The sequence below is a fragment of the Eleutherodactylus coqui genome, chromosome 6, assembly GCF_035609145.1.
Source record: "Eleutherodactylus coqui strain aEleCoq1 chromosome 6, aEleCoq1.hap1, whole genome shotgun sequence".
Taxonomy (NCBI): Eukaryota; Metazoa; Chordata; class Amphibia; order Anura; family Eleutherodactylidae; genus Eleutherodactylus; species Eleutherodactylus coqui.
Window position 1 is genome coordinate 73,982,439 of NC_089842.1, and position 26,863 is coordinate 74,009,301.

Here is a 26,863-nt window from a genome sequence, read left to right on the forward strand (position 1 = left end):
TTAAAGCCTTAGCGGAGCACCAGTCATATACAAAAATGCTCGAGTCGCCCATTGACTTCAATGGGGTTCGTTACTCGAAACGAACTCTCGAGCATCACTGAAAGTTCGACTCGAGTAACGAGCACTCGAGCATTTTGGTGCTCGCTCATCTCTAGTAATTAAGTATTACACGCTGCTTACTGAATTAATACCGGTCAGTAAAATATAGCTGGGCTAACTTTGCTGGAGTGGAAGCAGTCCTTACTTAGCATCTCTCTTCTATGGCCTATACAGAAAGGCACTGGCCGGAAGGCCACTCTAGATGACAACTATGTGGCCTAATTGGGGGTTTGTTTTAATGGCATAACTCTATTAAAGGGGTTGCCCAATTACTTTAAATTGCTTCCCATGCATTTTCTGGCTGCTGCTGAACAGGACATGTAACTGCTGCAGCCAATCACTGGCTATAGAAGGTCACTGCTGTGGCCAGTGATTGGCTGCAGTAGTCACATGACCTGGTCAGCAGCAGCCAGAAAGTGCATGGGAAGCAATTTAAAGTAATGGGAAAACTCCTTTAACAAACCCAAATGTATGGAGAGCAGTTGCAATAGATCATCAACATCCCTAGTTAAAGGTTACGATAATTCCTCTGCTATAAGTAACTGCTATACCATTTAGATTAGATACCTCCAAGTTTCTTATGTGTGGCTGTAAGGGTCAGCATGGGTAGATTAACCCCATAAGGCTTGTACACACATTCATGTATTGTGTCCTTATTCAGTCTCTGCTGCAGGCTGCACATGGACAGTGCACGGACCCACTGACTTTAATGAGCCTTTTAATACATGCTGTTTTTTTTTGTTACACTAACCTGTGGTCCCTGCAAAAAAATAAAATAAAAAATCGCAGCATGTCCTATTATCTGCCACTTTAATGAATATGACTTGACAAAATATAATGGAGGGCAAACGGAGTATGGTAGGATGGCTGTGTATGTAAAAGGGGCCTTAAGCAATGGGCTTCCACACAGAGAAAGATGGTGATGATGATGATGATGATGATGATAATGATGATGTATGTGACTTCAGCACAGTTGCACAGCGTGATATAGCGTGAGATGTGGGGGAGCCGGACTGTGCGTTTCCTTGGAACCTGTGCCGAGTAGGATGCTACTTAAAAGGGCGATGTGTAGACATAGCCAATACGGTGGAGAATCCCCTATTGGGTGCCATACTGCTGCTTGACTGAGCCCAAGTAATGCCTCGGGATAGAGATTGCTTAAAGTTGAACCGGTATGGAGTGCCATTGCCATGCCACATCTGCTCCTTGAAAGTTTTTTGGCTAAAGAACTGTTAGAGCACCCCTATGTAGCACTACCTCTTCTCTCCACCACAAGGCGCAACATATAACCAGTAGGACTTCATGAAATCATGTTATCTAGTCTACAGGTGATATGAGTCAGTTGGACATGGCAGCAGCTGTCGGACCTGTTTTCTCTGGTCTAGTCGGTCTTGAGATTGGCTTACAAGTTGGCCATGCATGATAACATTCCATGTTCCCATCTACAGGTGACAGATCCCACTGTGTCATACTCCAAAAGGAAAGCCAAAAATATCTTGGCCAGTATGGAATATGCATATTGTCATTGGTTACTTTTTAACATACACAGCATGGGAAATTTGCATGACTTATGACCTGACTCAAGTAGCCTGTGCCATAATTCAGCGCAGCGAGGGAAGGTGAGAACTTGCTCCGTTCGGAAGACGCTTCTGAAAAGACTTGTCACCTGCTTATTTCAGAGCAGAACATCTTAACATGTATGGCCGGCTTATCTGCACACCCAGCAGCCTTTCTCTCCACCCGCCATGGTCAATCAATTGGTTCTCATTTCTAGAGTTCCCATTTTTACCATCATTACAGATGAAGAAGCATGTCCTTCATCCGTCATTATTGTAATGGGCGGCTTATTACACTTGTATACTAGACATCCCATCTCTGAATGAACAAAACGCAATTTAGAAAAAAAAAGGAAGCGAACTTTAATTAAATTACATTCCATTTAGGCACGTTAGACAGCTACGTTAATTAAAACAAAGTAGTTGTTGTCAAGTCTTTCCATTCCATCTGTATGTATCTACATTAACAGGGTAAAAAATGGACTACATGCCAACGCCACGTTAACGTCATTGCTACTGTCAATGTCACGCCTCGCTCAATGTCACTCACGCCAGATCCGTGTCACCACCGAGGGGTACGATCAATTATTTATTTTTACATCATTCCGTGAATGTGAAATGCTTATAAATAGAGTAAAAGGCCAACTATAAAACAGCACTTAACATCTAGCAATGACAGCAATTTTATAATATCTTCTCCACGGCTTTTTATCATGTAGTAAGATGGCGTTTTAAATGTAATGTATTATGTATGTGCAACTCTAAAATCTTGTTCCTAGCGCACACTTAAAATGTCATTTCATCAGTGGTGAGCCTCATAACCTCCAACAGCCTCAACCAATTTTTCATATGCGCCATAAGTGGAAACACCAACCACAGTGTGCCTAATGCCCACCGCAGAGCCGAGAGAGCAGTAAACTGCCATCTCCATTCGTTGATACTAGTCTACTGTGATGGCCTGAAAAAGCATCAGAAGCTCCTGAGTCATTCGCACTGAGTCTATACCTGAATGAATGGGCCAAGGTGAAGAAACCTGTATTGATTTGGGTGGACCTGACACAATCACAACTGTGCAACTGAATAGGTAAGCTTGGGATCCTGAGAATGCATTAGGGTTTCAATTATTTGCATTGCGTCCCTTTGCAAAGTGGGGCATTGGGAAGAAACCAAGAAACAGGAGCTGTTTTACAGCAGCGTATCCGCTGTCTTATGTAGTTGGGATGCTATAAGCAAGTAACTTTAGTTTGTCATCAGATCTGCCGGGCTGTAGATACCACTTGTGTGAGAATATAGCAAGTAACAAAGTGTCAATGTTGCTATACTTGTTTGGAGAACGTCGATGAGTCAGTGTTGCGATAGCTGTCTACGGAGAACATCAACAATGTAACGTTGCTATAAAGTAAACATCTATCGAGAACATCAGGGGTGTACATAGAACTCATGAGGCCTCATAGCAAAACTCAAATTTGGCTCCCCCTCCCCCCCCCCCCCCCCAAAAAAAGATAAAGTATCACAGGCAACATATTTGTAACATGGTGAGCTTAGATACAGCGCCTGGGCCCTGCTATAGCTTTAAGCAATTTAGTCACTGTATGATAGTCAGTTCTATGGAGTGATAGTGATTACAGTGCAGGTACCTCTGTTGATCACAGGTGACATCATCTCTGATTGGTAAAGTCGGTTTTCATTTTTATTCTTTATCTGGGCCCAGACCACCATGAAGATGTCCCCTAGACACAAATCCTCTTTGCACTCTTTCATTATCCAGTTGGCACCCTCAATGAACCTTTCACTACCCCCCCCATAGTGCGGGCACCCCCTCTGTGTCCCAATAAAGTTCGGGCACCCCCTCTGTGGCCCAATAAAGTGCGGGCACCCCCTCTGTGGCCCAATAAAGTGCGGGCACCCCCTCTGTGGCCCAATAAAGTTCGGGCACCCCCTCTGTGGCCCAATAAAGTGCAGGCACCCCCTCTGTGGCCCCACAAAGTTCTCATGTCACCTACTGTCCAGTCAGCAGCACCACTAAGAGAACTAGGTCTCTATCACTAAGTAACTTAAATCCTGGCTGGTCAAGGCACTGTGCAAGCGGTCTCCTCCCTCTCCTTCCTGCTCTCACTGTAGAGGGGGGAGAGGCTCTAACAGAGCAGAAAAGCATCCCAACCAGCTAGAACATAACTTACCGAGATACAACGTTGAAGACCTAGTGCTAAGCGTGGGTCTGTTGGCTGGATATAAGGGGATGTGAGTCAGCAGAGGGGTCCCTCTGTCCCATGGGCCCCATAACAGTTGTGTGATCTCCCACATTGCCAGCATGCCACTGGTTGCTATACAGGTCCGTGAAGAATATCAACAACTCAAAATTGCTGTACAGTATATATCTATAGAGAACATCGATGAGTCTATGCTGCTGTACAAGTCTATGGAGAAGACTGAGAAGACAATGTCCTTATATCTACGATTCTATGGAGGATATCAACAACTTAGTTTGTGCTGTGTAGTATATAGCTATAGAGAATATTAACGAGTCAATTTTGTAATATATGTTGAGGCAGAGTAGCCACCGTAACGGCATGTATTTGCGAGTAGTGGGCCAAATATTAAGAAAAGCTCCAGCAGTTAAACGGTTTCTCTGTGTTTGCGCTCCCTAATGAGGTGAAGAAGGAGCCAGCTGGGGGATCTCAATAAGGCTGCTGTGTTTGGCCCAGAATGCTCTCAATTCTGGGAAAGTAACAGGCTTTGCCAAGGCTTGTGGGAGCAACAATAATGGTATGGTCTGACATGTGAAGTTTGAGGGGACAGGCGTTGGACCATATACCTGACGTGCAGTGTATTAGTGAGTGGACAGAGGGCTTACAATTTTATTTTGGCTTGTGTACTACAGTACATGGCCCAAAAACCTTTCTTAGCACGCAACAGCACAATCAAAGGCAAAAATGGGAAGGAACTGAATGACCAACAAAGTATCAAGGATAGGTGGAGGGAATACACAGAGGAACTATATGCCTGCAACCTCATACCTGGACCATTGCATGAGGTGGAGCCTATGGACTTGGAGCCCTCCATTATGGAGTCAGAAGTGGTTATGGCAAGTAAACAACTAGACAAAAATATAGCACCAGGCATAGATAACATACTGGCATTGATAGCATACTGGCAGAGCTATTGCTGCCAGTACCAGTGAAAACCATCACAGCGCTGTGCCACACAGTATGAGCCACACAATGGCCACAGGACTGGAAAAGATCTGTCTTCTTCCCCCTACAAAAGAAAGGAGACTCCCAGAATCGCTCCAACTACCGAACAATAGCCCTCATTTCACATGTAAGCAAGACCTTCTCAAAATTATACAGGAAAGACTAAGATCAGTAGTTGAAGCTACACTCCCTGATGTGCAGACAGGATTCTGGTGAGGAAGCGACACCAGCGACCATATTGCAAACCTGCAATGAACCATGGAAAAAGCTTGAGAATACCAAAAGAATATCTACGTGTGCTTCATCGACTACATCAAGGCCTTTGACTGCGTTGACCATGACAAGCTATGGCACACCCTACAAGAGTTGGGCTTATCGGCACATCTAGTCAAGCTGAAAAAAAATCACTTTATACCAATAAAGAAGCCATTGTGAGAACACAGTATGGGGACACAGATTGGTTTGGGATCGGCAAAGGCATCCGACAGGGCTGCATCCTCTCATTCTTCTTGTTTAACCTATATGCGGAAGTGATCATGTGGAAAATGGACCTAGACGAATTGGAAATCTGGGTGAAAATAGGTGGAAGAAATATCAACAATCTCCATTATGCGGATGACACAACTCTGCTTGCAGAAACAGAAGCAAGTCTGAAGCAGCTGACATGGAAGATCACAACTGAAATTATGACAACTGCAAAAAATAGCCAAACTCAAATCAAAATCGACAATGAAGCCATAGAATGCCTGTAAGACTTCATCTTCCTTGGTTCAAAAATTGACCAGGCTGGAGAATCTATGCCAGAGATAAAACATTAGAGAGCATTGGGGCGAAGCGCAATGCTAAACATGGACAAAATCTGGAAAAGTAGGGATATCGGCATCGCAACTAAGCGCAGGAAAGTGCAAACCATCATTTTCCCCATATCCATGTATGGATGTGAAAGCTGGACTGTGAAAAAAGCTGATAGAAGGATTGATGCGTTTGAGCTATGAAGCTGGTGAAAGCTGCTGCGTATGCCCAGGATGGCGAGAGTAACAAACAGAGAAGTCCTGAATCGTATAAAAGCCGATATATCACTGGAGGGCAAGATGTCCGGACTCAGACTCACGGATTTTGGCCATGTTATGCGAGCAGAGTCACTAGAATAATTTCTAATGCTTGGACAGATCAGTGGCACAAGACGACCCGGCCGCCAAAAGACACGAGGGCCGATACCGTCGAAGCTGATACTGGCATGGGTATAAACCAACTGAAAGAAGCCATGCAAAACTGGAAAATATTGATGGAGCTCACCTTTAGGGTTTCCGAGGGTCGTGAACAACTAAATGGCTAACGACAACAACTACTCTGACATTAGAATTGGCTGTGAAGTGCAATAAAAGCTAGGATGCCCAGTTTTAACCAGAATCCAGTGTGCTGGACTGAATTTTCTGTGTGTGCCAACCATCTGACCCTAGCAAAAGTGATCCCATGAGCTAAGTGACCCCCTAAGTTGTCAAAAGATCTATGGAGATTAACAAATCAAATATTGCTAAACATGAATAAGTCAATGTTGCCATACATGGCTATGGAGAATGCCAATGACTCAATGTTGCTATGCATGTGTAAAGAAAACATCAACAAGTCGATACTGCTATACTGTACATGTCTATCAAGAGTAAAAGTGTTTCAATGTTGCTACTCATGTCAATGGAGAATATCAACAAGTGTTACTATACATCTATATGGAGAATATCAATGTCAACATTAATGTTGCTATAAAAGACTCAGTATTGCAAACATCAACAACGTAATGCTGCTATACAGCATGTAGCTATAGAGAACATCAACAAGTTAATGTTGCTATATATGACAAGGGATAACATCAAGGAAACAACGTCTATGCAGGTCATCAATAACTCAACGTTGCCCTATAGGTCTATGGAGAAGATAAAGACATTGACGCTGTTACACGTCTACTTCAGGAATAGAGATGAGCGAACGTACTCGTTTACGGCAATTACTCGATCGGGCATCGCTTTTTTCGAGTAACTGCCTAATCGGGCGAAAAGATTCGGGGGACACCGGGGGTGAGCGGGGGGTTGCGCGGGGGAGTCGGGGGAAGAGAGAGGGCAAGCTCCCCCCTGCCCCCCACCCCCCAGCGCCCCCCCGAATCTTTTCACCTGAGTAGGCACTTACTCAAAAAAAAGCGATGCTCGATTGCGAAATCGCCCTAAACGAGTACGTTCGATCATCTCTATTTGTAACATATTGCTTTTTACATACAGGTTTGCAGTTTTTTTGGGTTATGAAATAAAAAATAACAAAAATAGAATGTGCAGTAAAAGCTACTTCTAGACGTCAGTCTTTAGATAGCAGATGAGATCTGTCCTTACAGTGCGGACCTGCAGCCTTTGGCACTCCAAAATGGAAAAAAAGCAGCTCTGTAAAAGCTAGTCTAATGATTTGCCATTTCTGCCCTATAATTTTTGTGATCCTAGGCTTCTCTGTAGAGGAGAAAAAAAATGACATCCAGCGAACAAATCTTACCACATTTATTTGTCAAATCCACACTTTAACGACCTAGCTATCTATAATTAGTATCTTATCTGTAAATCAGAGGAAAGAGCGCAGGATTTCAATGAGAATGGACAGATTCTTGTCTCTTTGTCAACCAATCATGAACAGATATTGGTTTAAGTGCCCGAGTCGAGTTATGTTTACACTTTATTTCGTACGTTTTTCAAGCCCAAAGAAATTAAGATAATAGATATCACATCTAAGTGCAAACCAGTGCTCACGGGAATATTCAATAATGGGCATGTACCAACACATCCAACTAGATTATATGCTTAGTCGGTGACTGTATGGAGAATGGAAACAAATATTACCATGGCTTTTAATTATCAGTTCACAAGGTAAAAAAAAATGATTAAGACTAGAGATGAGCGAGTAGTGCCTTAGCCAAGTATCCTCCCGCTCGTCTGTAAAGATTCGGGGGGGGGGGGGAGCGGTGGGGGAGAGAGGGAGGAACAGAGGGGAGATCTCTCTCTCCCTCTCTTCCCCCCGCTCCCCCCTGCTCACCGCCGCAACTCGCCGCTCACCCACGCCGGCAGCCGAATCTTTACAGATGAGCGGGGAGATACTCGGCTAAGGCACTACTCGCTCGAGTAGTTAGCCTTAGCGAGTATACTCGCTCATCTCTAATTAAGACTAATTTTCGGCAAGTGTAATATGGGCATTCACTCATCTTGGCCCAACTATGTGCCTAATGACTAACAGTATCATAGGTCCTCCAGGATGCTTTTAAGTTGAGGTCATTAGACCCGCAATTGGATTGAGATTTGCAGTTGGGCCAGGATTTGCACCCATTTTACGCTTGTCTGAAAATGGTCTCTGTAAAACTATTAATGAATTACATACTTAAATAGAAGCATGTATGTAGGGTACAGTATGTAATGTTCATGACCCACTGGTGCCCTTATATGGAGATAATCCATAACGCCTACTGATTCCGGATGGTTCAGGTAGCCGGCTCAGGGTTGACTCAGTCTTCCATCCTTCCGAAGTTGGTAAAAAAAAGATGGAAATGAGCAGAGCATGACCTAGTGAAAGTTTGTATCAAATAGCTGACATGGGCTTTCCCAAGAATGATGATGATCCAACTATTCGACTGCCAGCAAGTTGACTCTTGTTAGCGTGATTTAAAGGATTGCGCCAAGATATAAAGTTATCTCCTATCCACTGGATAGAGGATGACTTGATGATCAGTGTGGGTCCAACTGATGAGACCCCATCAATTCCAAAAGGCCTCTACGAATGGAGCAGAGGACACATATGCTCGCCGCCACTCAATTAATTTCAATGACAATGCCAGAGATTTCCGAGTGTTCACACTTGGGCAAACTCCAATCCTGTCACTGAAATTAAATAGAGCAGCAGTGAGCATGAGCATCCTCCGTTCCAGTCATCCATGGACCTTTGAGAAACCCATTCTTGGGCTTGCTAGGGATCCCCATGGTCAGACCACCACTAGTCATAAAGTTATCCTGTGTAAAGGGGATAATCTTGGCAAAACCCCTTTAATGTAATTTCTAAAGGGAAACCCACCTGTGAACCTTTAGAAATTAGTGTACATGGTTGTCCCCTATAATTACAGCTCAAAACCCACACATTACCTGGGTTTACCAACTGCTCTGCAGGATAGCTCTAGAGGTTCCCCTTCCCTGGTAAGACCCTGTGGATAAACTACTGATACCATCACCGCTGGTTTATCTGGAAGACAAAGAAAAAAATAGGGTTGTTAATTGAAATGAAGTGGATATCACCATATAGAAACAACTTGTTTGGGATATTGTATAGACAGATGTTGGGGGCATATTCCTCAACAATTCAGGAAAATGTATGGTTACATATTAAAAAAAAAAACTTTCAGAAGTACATAAGGGAGCTACCAGTAAGCTCATGTATCGTCTGCGGCAGGTGAGCTCTACTACTGTTCACTCTTAATGCATCTGTGAGGGGCCTAGTATAATTATTAGTGCTGGGATAGATGCAAAAATGTTGACCCCCTACCCAGTGAGGGAAAGACATAGCTTGAGGAAAAGTTTTTATCCCACCTCATGGCAGTACACCCAGGTTGGTAGTAGATGTAGTAGGGTGTAGCTTTCCAAAAACTGCATGTTATTAGAACATTTTCTAAGTATCATAGTACCACATATGCAAACTGGATCATAGGTTGCAGCAATTAATAGAATGGAACTTGTGGGCATTGCAGTACATTTCTACAGCAGACAAGATCTACCCTTACAGGAACACCAATAATAGAAAATGCACAAAAAATAATAAAATTAGTCAGCACTTTCCCCCTTACCATCTTCCCCGCCTTTGATCCTATTTTGTCTCATACTACATTTCAATTAAAATTGAGAACTATATAGATATCTCTGTGTGTCCTATGAGTTCAGCCATGTCCTCCTCCTCACTGTCCTTTATATACCTGTAGGACAACTGTCTGCAGCAGGAGCCTCCCCCCTCTGCAGCAAGAAAAAACACATGTTAAGCCCCACCCCCATAACCAGTCTTCAACCTAGGGGCTGGACCCTACAGGACGACTTGTAGGGTGCAGATGCCTGATAGATCATCTCAGTGATGTTTGCGCCTTGCCTTTACACAGGAAGGTTCATTGCTAATAAATGGAGGCGGAGTGGGCTGGAATTCATAGACTGCCGCCTGCTTACATCGGCTGGTCCATCACTCAGTTTTTATGCATGTAGAAACAACCAGCCAACACATTTATCATTCAGTCGTGCGTGCATTTAGACTAGCCCAACGTTGGAACAGATAAGCAGATTAAACTCCTCTGTACCCTCAAGACTCCTTCAAGATTCCTTCAACATGGTTTGCCAGTCTGTACCATTTTCTGCATGATTCTAAAGCAAACAGTGAAAGTAAGCTTATCTCCCATTTACTTGTAGTATTCCTTTCTGGATTTACTGCTCCTTTAAACCACAGCCACACTTAGCTTCTTCATTTTTACAGTATTGGGAATTACTTTTTTTCCCTTCACTATCAACTAACATGTTATCCAATCTGGCAGATTTCCTCACCCGCTTTGACAGATTTAACATGTGCGTTTGGTCAAGCTGAACATACATGCTAATGGGTGAATCAGCCATCTCTGTTGATTGAAAGATCTTTCAGTCAAAAGTTTCAGAATATCTTTGGCCGGCTTAATAGTTCATGAATTCAGGTAGCGTTAATTACACTTTTTATCATATTTTATACACATTTTATATTGGTACTTTTATGCTGTAATTATTGAGTCTAGCTACTAGAGATGAGCGAACACCAAAATGTTCGGGTGTTCGTTATTCGTAACGAACTTCCCGTGATGCTCGAGGGTTCGTTTCGAACAACGAACCCCATTGAAGTCAATGGGCGACCGGAACATTTTTGTATTTCGCCGATGCTCGCTAAGGTTTTCATGTGTGAAAATCTGGGCAATTCAGGAAAGTGATGGGAATGACACAGTGACGGATAGGGCAGGCGAGGGGCTACATGGTGGGCTGCATCTCAAGTTCACAGGTCCCACTATTAAGCCACAATAGCGGCAAGAGTGCCCCCCCACTGTCAGCATAAAGATCGTCCTCCTCTGGCACAGCTGTAACAGCTGTAGCAGAGAAGAACGATGTTTGCCCATTGAATTCAATGGAACCGGCAATACAGCCGACTCCACTGAATGCAATGGGCTGCCGGCGATCGCAGGATGAATGGTCGGAAAGGGGTTAAATATATAACCCCTTTCCTGCAATTCATCCAGAAATGTGTTACACTAAAAATATATACCGGCGTATAAGGCGACAGGGCGTATAAGACGACCCCCCAACTGTCACCTTATACGCCGGTAATACAGTGGAGCAAAGAATAAAAAGCATTACTTACGTTTTTAGATGATCTGCGCCGCTCCTGCAGGCTGTCACTCCCTCCTGGTCCACGGCAGACAAGCTTTCTCCACGAAAGACTTTAAATCCCTGCCTCCAGAAGCACATGTGCCTTCAGCCAATCACAGCCAATGACAATGATGTCATTGAATGGCTGTGATTGGCTGTGTTTCTGGAGGCGGGGATTTCAAGGCTTGAAATCCCCGCCTCCAGAAACACAGCCAATCACAGCCATTCAATGACATCATTGTCATTGGCTGTGATTGGCTGAAGGCACATGTGCTTCTGGAGGCAGGGATTTAAAGTCTTTCGTGGAGAAAGCTTGTCTGCCGTGGACCAGGAGGGAGTGACAGCCTGCAGGAGCGCCGCAGATCATCTAAAAACGTAAGTAATGCTTTTTATTCTTTGCTCCACTGTATTGCCGGCGTATAAGGTGACAGTTGGGGGGTCGTCTTATACGCCCGGTCGCCTTATACGCCGGTATATATTTTTAGTGTAACACATTTCTGGATGAATTGCAGGAAAGGGGTTATATATTTAACCCCTTTCCGACCATTCATCCTGCGATCGCCGGCAGCCCATTGCATTCAGTGGAGTCGGCTGTATTGCCGGTTCCATTGAATTCAATGGGCAAACATCGTTCTTCTCTGCTACAGCTGTTACAGCTGTGCCAGAGAAGAAGGATTTGTCTTCTATATGTTCTCAATGGGGTCAGCGCTGCTGCCGCTGGCCCCATTGAGCGCATATAGAATGCATCCATAGCGAGCAGCGGGAGGGGCAGACTTTCATATCAGGCGGACACCTTATCTCCCCAGCCACTCACAGCAGGGGGGTGGTATAGGGCTTAAACGTTGCAGGGGGAAGTTGTAATGCCTTCCCTGTCTTTATATTGGCCAAAAAAAAGCGCTAACGTCTCAGGGAAGAAAGTTTAATTTACCAGAACACCGCATGGTGTTCGTTACGAATAACGAACATCCCGAACACCCTAATATTCGCACGAATAGCAAGCTCGGACGAACGCGTTCGCTCATCTCTACTAGCTACGTAATTCTATGTTCATATAGCATAGCTGTCCAGCAGTACAAGCCATTGATCAGGGCTGCGAAGATCACTTCGCACAGTAAGCCATGGTGAAAGCCACCAAGCCACCAAGTCGAAAGGAGCTCAAGCCCACGTCCTATGATTTTCAACAACCTCCTTGCCACAGATCTTCGGAGGAAGTGGACATCGAAGACTGAATAGCAGCAGGCTATGAAAATGACAAGGTATGAAGAATTTATTAAGAAGGTGCAAGTTACTAGAAGAAAGAGTGGAGAATGCCAACAAGGAAAATGACAACTTCCCAATAAAGTATGGGCAAAGTCCATGGAAAGTCGAAAGATAGAAAAAGAAGACTACGGAAGAGAAAGAAGTCGGAGAAGGTAAATGGAAGGGTAGGAGACAAGGTCGGGCCACCTAGTAGTAGCAACTACATATTTTATCTAGTAGATTCAGTTACAACCGTGGAACCTGGTGGTGTTGGCGCTGTGATGTATTGACGTGCCTAGCCAGATCCAAGCTATCTGACATGAGGGTCTCGGCATGTGAAGCAATGTGAAGAGAACAGGCTGAGAGGAAATAAAAGCCGGTCAGATTTATATCACACTAACATGAAATCTATTTCTGCAGACCGAGCTTCACACTTGAAGCAGCTCAGGCTGAAGGAAACTCATTTGCCTTCATGCTGAGGTGAAGCTACAGATCTATGCCATGTTCCACACTGATACATCCGTCCGAGTGTCATATATAACGGAGAGACACAGTGTGTGCGCCAGGCCAGTAATGGGCTGTTCTCAGCTTGGATGCACAATGCAGCTCTGTGCAGCACACGAGGGAGGGGAGGACTGTGCAGCACACGAGGGAGGGGAGGACACATAGCTCAGGAGAAGAGCCGAGATGCTTCCGACGCACAGGCCCTCTATAGGGATAGATTAGCGTTTTAAGACCCATAGCTCTACCTAGTTGACCTTGAAGAACAGGGGCAAAGATAACGGAAAGAAAGGGACAATACATGTAGAGAGGTGAAATCATATAAAGATTGATGGAGTACCACATATAGTGGAAGACTATAGGAGAAATGTGGTAAAAGGAAACTGCAGTACTATACATTGCAATCAAACATCCACCCAAATAAACACGTTACAAAGTAATGACCTTCACTTGTCACTTATATACTGGGAGACAATGAAAAATGTAACAGGGTATGAAATGGTTTGCCTGGTCCTTAACCCCTCAGTGACCAAGCCTGTTTGCGCCTTAATGACGAGGCCAAATTTTGCAAATCTGACATGTGTCACTTTACCATGAAATAACTCCGTAAAGGTTTTGCATATCCAAGTGATTCTGACATAGTTTTTTTGCCACATATTGTACTTTATTTAGGCAGAAAAAATAGACTGATAGAATTTGTGAATATTTGTTAAAAGCACCAAAATTGGGAAACTTTAAAAAAAAACAAAAACTGTATTTTTTCCCATTTCCAACTGCAATATCGCAAATATGTGCAAACAAAATATAGAAAATTTTCATAAGATATATATTTCCATCTATTTACTTTATTCTGGAAGCACATTGGAAAAACATTGTTTTTTTTTTACCATTAATTATTAACATTTTGAAGAACATTTTGTTTTCCTACACCAAGCCAAGATTGCAAAGGTGCATGGGTGTCAGAATGATAGCTACCCCCACAAATGACCCCATTTTAAAAACCCCACCCCTGAATGTATTTACTGAGGGGGGGGGGGAGTCAGGAGTATTTTGACCCCACCGTTTCTTTTCAGGAATTCATGCAATTTAGACAAGAAAAAATAAAATTTCATATTTTTGCATATATGTAATTTTAAACACAGCATTTTTTCCCATAGTGCACATGAAAATGAGGATTTGCACCCTAAAATGGATACCCCTGTTTGTCCTGTGTTCAGAAACATACCCATTGTGGCCCTAATATTATGTTTGAATGCACAACGGGGCCCAAACCGAAAGGAGCAGCTGGTGGCTTTCAGAACAGACATTTTTATTTAAGGTGATTTAGGCCCCATTGCTCACTTGTAGAGCCCTTGAGTGGCCAAAACGACAGAGAACCCCCACAAATGACCTCATTTTAGAAACTAGACCCCTTAACAAATTCATCTAGGGTTGTACTGCATATTTTGACCCCACGCTTTTTGAATGAATCGAAGCAAAGCAGAAGGAAAAAATTATGATTTTTTAATTTTTTTTGGCAATGGTGTCATTTAGTTGCTTTTTGTACAACACACATATAAATGAAGACTTTCAACCCAAAATGGATTACCCGGTTTGTCCCGTGTTCAGAAAAATACCCATTGTTGCCCTAATCTTCTATTTGAATGCACAACAGGGCCCAAACTGAACAAAGCATGAAATTTTAACGTTGACCGAGGATCACTTACTGCAGCCCCGCTTCACATCTCCAAGCTTTCGGGTACCTTTAGTAGCCAGGAGCAAGGAGATTTTAAATTATCCCGGCAATCTGCGGCTTTTGCGTCTGCGTCCGCCATTTTGACGATGGACGCGTGAGCAGAAGCCGGGGTAAGGTCTGCAGATAAATCCGGGGGCCCTAGGTACCTAATTTCATCTTCCCTCACGGATATGATCCATGTGGGGAGATAAAACAAACTTTTTTTCTTACACTTTTTTCAACTTTTTAAAATTTTTAATGGTCGCTGCTATCCATTGGATAGCAGCGATCAGTGACCAGGAACCGCATACAGCAGCTCCCGGTGACAGTTCCTTGCTCTTGGTTACTCATACTAGCCGGGAGCAGGGAGTTTTTAAATTTCCCGGGCCTCCCGGCCCTCTGCGCATGTGCGTGACACAATGCCGCCTGGCATGCATGCGCAGATGCCAGCGGCAGGTCCAGGGAGGACCAGAAAGACGCCAGACACCGCAGAGGACGGGGGGGGGGGGGGGGTGTGGTGAGTATTCTCAGCTACCCTTACGGATCCGATCCGATGGGGGAGCTGAAACTTTAATTTATTTTACATTGACTTTAACACAATCGCCATTATCCGCCGTATCCCGGCGAGCGCGTGACCGGGGGAGGGGTCCCGCGGTCGGGGATGACAGCTCCAGCATGTCGGCTACCTCCGGTAACCAACAGCATGGAGATGCCATGTCCAGAGCCTGCAGGGCTTTCATTCCCAGAGAATGCATGTCTTTACGTCCTCTGGAAATTAACCCAGTAGGCCAGGACGTAAAAAGGCAATCAGCTGGTCCCTAAGGGGTTAAGGGAGTTGTCCCACTTCTGCTTCACTGCAGGAAGTAGACAGCTCCGTACATTTTGCAGTGGCCCGGGTTGGTACTGCAGTACCAGGTTGGCAGTGAATGGGACTCAGCCTGCAATACCAACCTGGGCGACTGCGCAATGTACGGAGTTGTATGCTTTCTTTAGCAAAGCAGCTAGAAGTAGGACAATCCTTTAAAAATTAAGAGCAACTAATAACTATTAGCCTTGAAATTAATTGTGCTTTAGGGTGTCTATACACACAGCGATTCTACACTACAAAATGCAGGCGGACTTCCGCTGTTTTTTGGATGGAACTTGGGCACATCAGTTGAAAAAAATACATTGAGTCCATCTGTCAATCAGTGGAGGTCCACCTGTGCTTTACAATGGAGAAGTGGTATGTGTATAGGGACTCCTAAAATAACTGGTAATCACCCTGTCGTTAGCCAGATAACAGGTCGTGCTGTGGAGGAGGAACTTTCATGTACATGTAAAGAAAATGGGGGAGCACAGCCCCGCCAGAATATTTCCTCAACCCCTCCCCACTAAGAAGATGCTCTGGTGGTCCCCACTGGTCTGATACTGCTGCGGCCATATTTAGAAGGCATTGTAGGAATATATATTTCTACGATTTGATTCAGAAAACCACGCATCGCCCATCTCAGTGCCTCTTCCTCTAAGATAAGGGAAGCATAGGAAGACAGATCACCTTTAACAACTTAAAGGGATTCTATGATCTGATGTAAATTAGAGTGGTTGTCCTAAGATATAAACCTCTCAACAGGATACGTGATAAGTGTCTGACTGGTGGTGATCAAACTGCCGAGACCTCCAGCAATCAAAAGAACATGGGCTCCATGTCCCCCTTTATGAATGTAGTGACAGTCGAGCATGCTCCATTCATTTCGACCAAGCACTGCACTTAGTTTCTATTTGGCTATTCAATGAAAATGAATGGAGTGGTAGCGTGAATGCTCAGCCAAAATTCCATTCATATGGGGAGACGTTTGACCCCTGTTTTTTGTGATCAGTGAGAGTCCTATCAGTTGGACCCTACCCTGTGAATCGGATATAAGTTCATAACTTAAAACAACCCTTTAAAAGTCGTTGTCCAAGTTAAACATTTTTTTTTTAAAAGGCTGTGCACGTGATAAAGTAACATAAAAAGCAGTACTTACTGCTCTCCTACTCCTGGCAAAGAACAGAGTAGCACCAGCAAAACTCACACTGTCAACACAGACCAAAAGTCAGGTGACTACTTCAGCCAATCAGAGGGTGCAAGGTCACTGTTCCAAACTCCTGGCATCATAGCACCCAGGATGGGAGCAGTGATGCCAGGTGAATGGGTAGTGACGATGTGGCCTCCCCAGCCCACTGTTTTCTAGGAGGAGGAGAAAGATCAGTACTGCATCTTTTGTCATTTGATCCCATGCCAGGCCATTACAGTTTTTTAATACTCTGCCGACCCCTTTAAGTTCAATCAAAAGGCCATTGCTGTATTGGGTAAGGGCTGGCAGCTTAAATATATGCACTGTGTAAACACACAATGTGCCCTGCCATAAATGTCTGACAGTTGCAGGTTCTGCAGCAGAACGGAAGTCACTAATATTGGATTTGCAGAAGCAGCCTACCACTGTAAGCTCAGCTGTTTCCGTAATCCTTGACGCTGCACCAGTTGGGGTGTGGGCCGGGTATCATAGTTGGGGTGTGGGTCCTATGGGAGAAACTTGCATCTATCAGACATTTATGGCATATCCTGTAGAAATAACCCTTTAAGACTGAATTCGATTTAGGATAAACTAGTAAGTGCATTCTGTTCTGCATTTGGTTATTTGTGCCATTATTTAACGTCAAACCATTAGACAAGGTCAACAGTTGCAATAGACAGGGTATGTGCTCTAAGGGTTTGCGATCTTCCTTTAAGCAGTAAATTGCCCTCGAGTTTCACACAGTGTAAGAATAAGAATCTCTTGTCACACTGAGATGCGCTCCAGTGGATTAATTCCACTACCACTACTCTCTGTGCTACCACCTCTGACATGAAGGGCAGGAGAAAGGCCGGAGACATCAGGAGCCAAGGAAGTCTTATTATCTGATGAAGCTTCATCTCTTTGATCTAAATCTGGCTTTTGGTGGCTGAAGCTAAAGGTAGAAATGCATTATTAAAGCTAACGAGCTCTCGCAAAATGTTAATGGACATTAAGTTTGAATAAATGAATTACACATTAAGAGTCGCTGGAAATTCCGCTACCTGCCAATTTAAGAAGATCAGATCATTTCTGTTTGCCAATTACGGGGACATTACTTCACAATACTTTCAATTTAGATACATTATAGAGGACAGAATAAGCAGCTTGGCGAGGTGCAAGCTGGAGGGGAGTTTGGTTTAGATTGAAAAACGGAAGAACGAAAATGGGATTGATGAGCTGAAGTAGACATATATATGATGATGGACCCAGTCAAAGACCCAATGTCTAACACATGGTGGGAAAATCTGCTGCAAATTTAGCCAAGGACTTTGCCACAAATCTGTAGCAAAATCTGCACGAATATTTTGCAGTGAATTTGCTTAGAGTTTTACGTCTGTACATTGAAAGAGGTGAAATCTGCAGCGAAGATCCACAGTAGATTTAAAAATCCCCATCGATTTGCGTGCATAAAAATTCTGAAAAAATGTGGCCGAGAGCCATTTGAACCTAATCTACACCATGCCTGGTCCTGAAAGTGGAGTGCATTTTCCGGGGAGGGAAGGAAGGAGCAGGATCTGAGTAAGACAGAAGCAGAGAGACATGCACAAAGATTCTGCTGCAGCTAATGGTAAGTGTTTTTTGCTGTCTTATAACTACTGGAATCACATCTACACTGCTCACTACTTCACTGTAATGTTTTCCATGCTGCAGCTGCTTCATGAGTGATGAACAGAGAAGAGGGGATTCTTCTCACCTATGTATTAAGAGAAGCATAGAGTCTAGATCAAGGGAGGTAATTGTCCCCCTCTACTCTTCCTTAGTCAGACCTCATCTGGAATATTGTGTCCAGTTCTGGGCACCCCACTTTAAATAAGACATCAGCAAACTGGAGCAAGTTCAGAGAAGAGCTACCAGGATGATGAGCGGTCTTGCAAATCATATCCTATGAGGAATGGTTAAAAGATCTGGGAATGTTTAGCCTGCAGTAAAGAAGGCTGAGAGGAGACTTAATAGCTGTCTACAAATATCTGAGGGGCTGTCACAGTGCAGAGGGATCAGCCCTATTCTCATCTGTACAAGGAAAGACTAGAAGCAATGGGATGAAACTGCACGGGAGGAGACACAAATTAGATATTAGACAGTGAGGGTGATCAATGAGTGGAACAGGTTACCACAGGAGGTGGTGAGTTCTCCTTCAATAGAAGTGTTCAAACAAAGGCTGGACAGACATCTGTCTGGGATGATTTAGTGATCCTGCACTGAGCAGGGGGTTGGACCTGATGACCCTGGAGGTCCCTTCCAACTCTTCCATTTTATGTTTCTATATGTGCAGGGAGATACCATAGTAGTTCTTCACCCACCAGATGGAGTCTGCAGAAAGGGAAAACTGCTAAAAAACAGGATACAAGTCATTTAATGGCCAGAAATAGTGTTATTCCTCATGTACTGTACATCCGATTAGCAGCTTGTTCTGAAGAGTCCTCTGAAACAGCAGGTATATGACCAACCGTAGACGGACCTGCCCTCCAACCTTGGGAGAAGGCCTTGCATGATCCATGACAAGTGCACATAATCACTGAAGTCCGGAGCTCATCGCATTACTAACTGAATAAGTCATCAATCAAGAAAAAAAAAATGATGGGTGCTCCTATTATAGATTGACCTGCGTCATTAGTGAAGACGAATGAAACAAGATGATATACAACCCGGGCTAAGAGCATCTTCCTACAGTGCCAATATGCCCGACATCCAATGAACTCAAGATTGATCCATGAGATCTTAAGGTCCCTTTATTGAGAATGGGGGGGGGGGGGGGGCAGAACCTGAAGATGGGGTGGGCTGCTCATTGTATCCATTCATTATTGAATGCCATTCATTTCCATATGATCAGCAGAAGAGGGCTGACAGCTCTAAGTACTGCACATTACATCTCATCAGCGTTCAGTGTCATTACAGAATTCATTACTAGGTCTGTGCTGTGGCATTCCAGTCACGAGGCCCAGGAAGATCCTGCCGCATTTGTAATTCATACATTAATACGAGCCCTTGAATATTCCATATAGGGATCCCGCAGAACTGTAATACCAATTAATACTCTGATTTACTCTCCGTGGCTCTACGCGTCCGCGACATATTTTACTGTAAATGGATGAAACGCGACGCGCAGACGGTTAAAAAGGCTGAACTGGCAGTCGTGGTGGCTCTCATTAATACTATGCATAGAATGCTGAACATACAAATGTGCTGCGGCATCTAACGGCGAGGCTTATGCCTTCATTAGTTCTCAGAAATGGTCTGCAGTAGGCTTTCCGCCACCACTAAATGCAATGTTTTCTTGCTAGGGAACATACCACTCAATCGACTAATTCGCTGCTGGGTAAACATTGTACTCATTTGACCATTAGTATAGGAATAAGCAGCACACTTGTATTCACAGCAGATTGTAGCGCGACGTACACATTCTACACATTGCCGCTAATGGATTATGAATACCATGAAAGCATTAAACAGAAGGGTTTGATACGTGGAGACGTCATGTGAAATGGAATGGAGATTCAGGGAAACGTCGTTAGTGAGTCGTACGCTAACTGGAGGGGTCGGAGGGGATTCTCTATTGATCTCAAGGGTTAAAACGAGTACATGAACATGTTTTATGGTCTTATTCCATGTGGTTTTCAATCCCCTTAATGGAGAAGAGCACAAAGATGATTGCAGCAAGAGCCATATGTATAAACATGTGGTTTGGCGGTTTGTAGAACAGGGGGGGATGAAATCCAAGAGATTCCAAATCTGGCAAACAGTCGTGATGATCACTAGTTGTGTTATGTCAAGCGGGGGATTTGAAGGTCATTAAATGAATGAAGAATGTTTATAGCATTAAAAAAAAAAATAAAAGCATCAGTCCTGATGGTCCCATGATCCTCTGCAGGAACGCAGCGGGCACAGCAATCATGCATCTCACATACTATGCCCTCACCATCCTCTTCTTCACTACTGTGATTCATTACTGGTCGGTGTGCCCCTCACTAAACTCTTTCCTCTCTGATCTATCCTAAATGCAGCAACTAGGCTCATCTTTGTGTCCTAAACGGATGCAGCCACCCTGCGGAGCGATTACTGCAGCAATGCCACTATGCTGTGCCAGTCACTACACTGATGCTTCCACTCAGTACCAGGCACTACACTGATGCTTCCACCCTGTGCCAGGCACTACACTAATGCCTCTACCCTGTGCCAGTCACTATACCGATGCTTCCACCCAGTGCCAGGCACTACACCGATGCTTCCACCCTGTGCCAGGCACTACACTAATGCCTCTACCCTGTGCCAGTCACTATACCGATGCTTCCACCCAGTGCCAGTCACTACACTGATGCTTCCACTCAGTACCAGGCACTACACTGATGCTTCAACCCTGTGCCAGTCACTATACCGCTGCTTCTACCCAGTGCCAGGCACTACACCGATGCTTCCACCCTGTGCCAGGCACTACACTAATGTCTCTACCCTTTGCCAGTCACTACACTGATGCTTCCACCATCTGCCAGTCACTACATCAATGCTTTCCCCCCTGTGACAGTCACTACACCAACGCTTCCACCCTGTGCCAGTTACTACACCAATGCCTCTACCCTGTGGCAGTCACAACACTGATGCTTCCACCCTGTGCCAGTCACTACACTAATGCCTCTACCCTGTGCTAGTCACTACACAGATGCTTCCACCCTGTGCCAGTCACTACATTGATGCTTCCACCCTGTGCCAGTCACTACACTAATGCCTCTACCCTGTGGAAGTCACTACACTAATGCTTCCACCCTGTGCCAGTCACCTCACTGATGCTTCCACCCTGTGCCCGTCAGTACACTAATGCCTCTACCCTGTGGCAGTCAGTACACTGAGACTTCCACCCTGTGCTAGTCACTACACCAATGCTTCCACCCTATGCCAGTCACTACACCGATGCTTCCACCCTATGCCAGTTACTACACTGATGCTTTCACCCTGTGCCAGTCACTACACTAATGCCACTACCCTGTACTAGTCACTACACCGATGCTTCCAACCTGTGCCTGTCACTACACTAATGCCTCTACCCTGTGCCTGTCACTACACCAGTGCCTCCACCCTGTGCCAGTCACTACAACAATTGCTCCATCCTGTGCCAGTCACTACACAAATGCTTTCACCCTGTGCCATTCACTACATCAATACTTCCACCCTGTGTCTGTCACTACACTAATGCCTCTACCCTGTGGCATTCACTAAATCGATGTCTCCATCCTGTGCCAGTTACTACACCAATGGCTGCATCCTGTGCCAGTTACTACACCAATGGCTGCATCCTGTGCCAGTCACCACTCCAATGGCTCCATCCTCTTCCAGTCACTATATCAATGGCTCCATCCTGTGCTGGTCACTGCATCAATGCCTCTAGCCTCTGCCAGTCAATACACTGATGCCTCCACTCTGTGCCAGTCACTACAGCAATGCTTCCACCCTGTGCCAGTCACTACAGCAATGCTTCCACCCTGTGCCAGTCACTACAGCAATGCTTCCACCCTGTGCCAGTCACTACAGCAATGCTTCCACCCTGTGCCAGTCACTACAGCAATGCTTCCACCCTGTGCCAGTCACAACAGCAATGCTTTCACCCTGTGCCAGTCACTACACCAATGCTTTCACCCTGTGCCAGTCACTACACTAATGGTTTCACCCTGTGCCAGTCACTACGCCAATGCTTTCACCTGTGCCAGTCACTACACACATGCTTTCACTCTGTGCCAGTCACTGCACTAATGGTTTCACCGTGTGCCTGCCACCACACCAATGTCTTCACCCTGTGCCAGTCACTACACCAATGCCTCCATCCTATGCTGGTCACTGCATCAATGCCTCTACCCTGTGCCAGTCACTGCATTGATGTTTCCTCCCTTTCCTAGACACTGCATCAATGCTTTCACCCTTTGCCAGTCACTGCACTGGTTATCTATCCATAATAGAGTACAATATAAACTGATCACTCTCGTCCATAATGCTCTCCACAGTGCTGCACCTCCTTATATCAACTCCATCATCTCTATCTACCACCCTGTGTTCTCCATTCCGCTAATGATCTCAGAATATCATCATCCATAATCCAGACCTCATACACTCCTTCCCAAGACTTTCCGCGAGTTACACCTTACTTCTAAAGTTTAAGTAAAATAAATCAATACCCCCATTGGCTCGCTTCCACTCCCTGTTCCTTTGTTGCAGGCAAATCTTGCAAGGCTGAATTAGCCACCGGTTTCCTTGGCTTGTTAGCCAAGTATAATTCAAAAACGGGATATTGCTTGCTTCTTAGATTTCCTAATTTATTTACAAAACGTGCATTGTACAAGTATGGAGAACGCGTTTCGGTTGTTGAGGTGAACAAGGTTGTGCAACAACTGAAACGCGTTCTCCATACTTGTACAATGCACGTTTTGTAAATAAAGCAGGAAATCTAAGAAGCAAGCAATATCCTGTTTGTGAATTGCACCTTACTTCTAGCCTGTGCTACTGCAGACAGTAATATCCTCAGTTTTAAGCAAGCCCCCAAAACACATATCTTTAGGGATGCTTACCACATTTTCTCATCTGAATCTTTTCCATTTACTCTTCTACCCTCTCCCATTCATTCTACTGCATCCCGCACACCTCATATCTGTGCATGCACCGATACCAGATAGTGAGCGGCTCATACAACTTTATGTATACTACCCTATTCATATAAGACATGGACGGACCATCGTACACATCAGGCACTGCCATCTCTTGTATCATCCAATTTCCTCAGAATGTAAGCTCTTGTGAACAGGACCCACATTCCTCCTGTTCACATTACCTATTATTTTAATACGGTATGCAATGTTTATGCCCCCCCCCCCCCCCCCCCCCCCGTGCTGTGGTGTATATGGGTGCTATATAAAGTTTATTAATTTGATGATTTTTACTATTATTGTACTGAAATCATTTAATGTGGCCAGTGATTGGTTGCAGTAGTCACAAGTAAGAACGGACCGCTGGCTTCAGATCTGGGTGATTAGCCCACGGCTCCAGGACAATATGGACGGTTGTAGAATCCCCGCATTGGCATGACTCACCAGGAACTTCAATGCCCGGCAGCCGGCACGTGAAAGATCCGGAGCTGTGGGGCGCGGGTGAGTACGCGCTGCTCTCTGCAGGCGCTTGGGTCGGGTCCGGCGGCGAGAATTCTCGCTGCCGGATCCGACCCGGCCGTCTGCAGGCGGCCTTAGGAAGAGAAGGAGGCGTCTTGTGACAAACACTAACGGGGCAATTTATCAATAGCTTTGTACTTTTTTGACCGTGTACTCACGCAGAACAGTACAACTTTTTTTGTTTTTGTTTATATTTCCCGCGTGTTGTTTAACAATGACGCGGATACAAATTTTACACTGGAGTCTAGAAGCTTCTAGTTAAGCCTCTGAATATTTCCTTCTTAAAAAGGTTCTCTGGGACTTTAATATTGACTGCCTATCAATATACCACGACTAAGGTTCCAACTCCCAGCACTCCCACTGATCGGTTAACTGAAGGGGTTGTGGCAATCAGGTGATCGCTGCAGCCTCTGCCTTGTTTACTAGGCACAGTGCTGTATATTTGGCAGTGCTAGTTCATGGTACTGGAAGATGTTAGCCATAGTCTGGCCGTGATGTGTGCACACAATATATCAGAGGCACAAAACTAATGTAATAGGATACATATATGATAAATAGGTACAGATTTTTCCCTGTGTACCAGCGCTATTTCCTTTCATAGATTGGCTTGTATAGGTTACCATCTCTATGTATCTGTTCAATGGGCTTTCGTGGACTCCAATAGTGATAGCTAATCTGTAAGATAGGCCCGATCGATTGGGGTCCGCCGCTCAGACCCCACCGATAACCCTTTCTCAGTGTAGTGACATCACATTCATTCGTCACATGGTCTAAGAACAGATCAGTCCCATTCAAGTGAATTGGACCTGGCTGCTATATTGGGCACCGTTGCTACAAAATGTATGACACTGTGCCTTGTATGCAGTGCAGAAGTCCGGTTGCTCACCTGCGTGCTGAAGCCTCTTAAAACAGCTGATTGGTGGGGCTCCAGAGCGGCGGACCCCTACTGATCAGACATTGATGTCCTATCCTTTGGATAGGTCATCAGAATTGCAGTGCCAAAAAAACGCCTTTAATGTAAAAGGTGAAGATCGAATGTTATTAGGTAAGTAGCGATGTGCGCCTTTGATGTCTTTGCAAACTTCACGTTATCTAGAATGATGACATCAGAGGAACCCGATTCTTCCCAAACAAAAAGTTGGCACAAAGTGTCAAAAAATAACTGACATTTCTATATTACTCAAATACATAATACAAACTCTTCTACATAAATGCGAAACCGTCGGGTAAAGATTTCACCAAAGTACAACGCCTCGGATAAGCTCTATGAAATAATCCAGCGATGACAAGGAAAGAAGTCTTCTAATTAGTTTTGTCATTTGCACACCTGCTTGTGTGCTTTGCTGTCACTAACGCCCCCTGGTGGTTACATCCATTGCAACTCTCAGCTACAATTTTCAGTGTCCAAGTAAAGCCTCGATTAATAACCAGCAGCTTTGTAATTTGTTTTTTTTTTCCGCATAGTCTCACTAAATAGGAGGGTTGTAATAACCTGCAATCATGAGAAATCCAATTATTATCTTCAACTAATGGAATTGAAAGCGTTCAAAACTACAAACAGGCCACGGTTCGCTTTTAAATCACGTAAGACATGTGAACAGGAGGTAGAACGAGATGGAAATTATTTAGATTTTACCTTCGGAGCGTAAGATAGATAAGAGATAGAGGATGGACGGACAGATATGAGATAGGCAGAGATACCGACCTTCAAATTTAGCAAACTATAGGGGTACGTTCACACGTAGCGGAAATAGCGCAGATTTCCCGCAGTCGAAAATCTGAATGAAATCCGAGGTATTGCTGTGAATTTTGACTCAATTCAGCTCTGAATGCACGGCTGATTTCAGTCTGGACATAATGGCGCAGCATCATATCACCGGCGGTGCTCAGTAGCAGTTCCCACTGTTCTGCCCCACTGGTAGGGGCAGCATTGGGAGATGAGAGGAGCACTGCACAGGCTGGTATCAGTTGCACCCATGGTGCAAATTGTACCCAGTTTCCCCCAAAAAACGACATACCCTGATTTTTGGAAAGGCTTAAAATATAAGCCCTCTCCTGAAAATAAGCCCTAGCCGCATTACATTAAAAAAAGAAAAAAACACAATACGTTACCTGGCACGCTTGATCCGGGTCCTTCCGCTGCTCTCTGGAGCTCCAGCGCACTTGCTGCAGTCCTCGGCCTGCCATAGAAGATCTCTTCCTGGTTACGGGATTAAAAAATCCAGCCTCTAGGAAGTGATGGGTGTGATTGGCTGAGCAGCGTTCAAGAACCAATCAAGCAGCACTTGATGAACGAATGCAATGGCTGTGATTGGTTCATCGAGCGCTGCTCTAGAACTAAACACAGCCATTGAGCTGTGGAGGCGGGATTTAGGAATTGGGCAATCAATCCTGCAGCCCAGCCAACTCATAAATCCTGCCTCCACAACATGATGGCTGTGATTGGTTCACCAAGCGCTGCATTGATTGGCTGAGCCATCACTTCCAGGAGGTGGGGTTTATGAATGCATAACCAGGAAGTGATCTTTTGTGGGCGGCCGTGGACTACAACAAGTGCGCTGGAGCTCCAGAGAGCAGCAGGAGGACCTGGACAGCGCCTGCTAGGTAAGTATAATAAGACCTCCTCCGAAAATAAAACCTAGTGCTTCTTTTGGTGCGAAATTTAATATAAGACAGGGTCTTATTATCGGGGAAACACGGTTACTCTGTTTTTGATGTTGAAATGCTGCGCATTTTGCCACAGAGATTTCCACAGTGGAAAATTCACAGCGTTTCCGCTACATGTGATCATACCCTAAAGGGGTTTTCCAGTACTCAGATATTTATGACCTATCCAGGATAGGTCATCATTATCAGATCAGATCCGTGGTGGGTCTGCTGCTCCGAAGCGCAGCCTCTTTTCAGAC

At 44.7% G+C, this 26,863-nt stretch overlaps 1 protein-coding gene across 4 annotated transcripts in view; it reads right to left on the reverse strand.

Annotated features, from left to right (window-relative positions):
• CADM1 (cell adhesion molecule 1) overlaps window positions 1-26,863 on the reverse strand; it is a 330,056-nt gene that overhangs the window by 75,820 nt on the left and 227,373 nt on the right. For all 4 annotated transcript variants that reach the window (XM_066606988.1, XM_066606989.1, XM_066606987.1 and 1 more), the window contains one exon: window positions 9,010-9,106. In XM_066606988.1, the coding sequence (XP_066463085.1) occupies window positions 9,010-9,106 (97 nt within the window). The remainder of the gene's footprint in view (window positions 1-9,009; window positions 9,107-26,863) is intronic.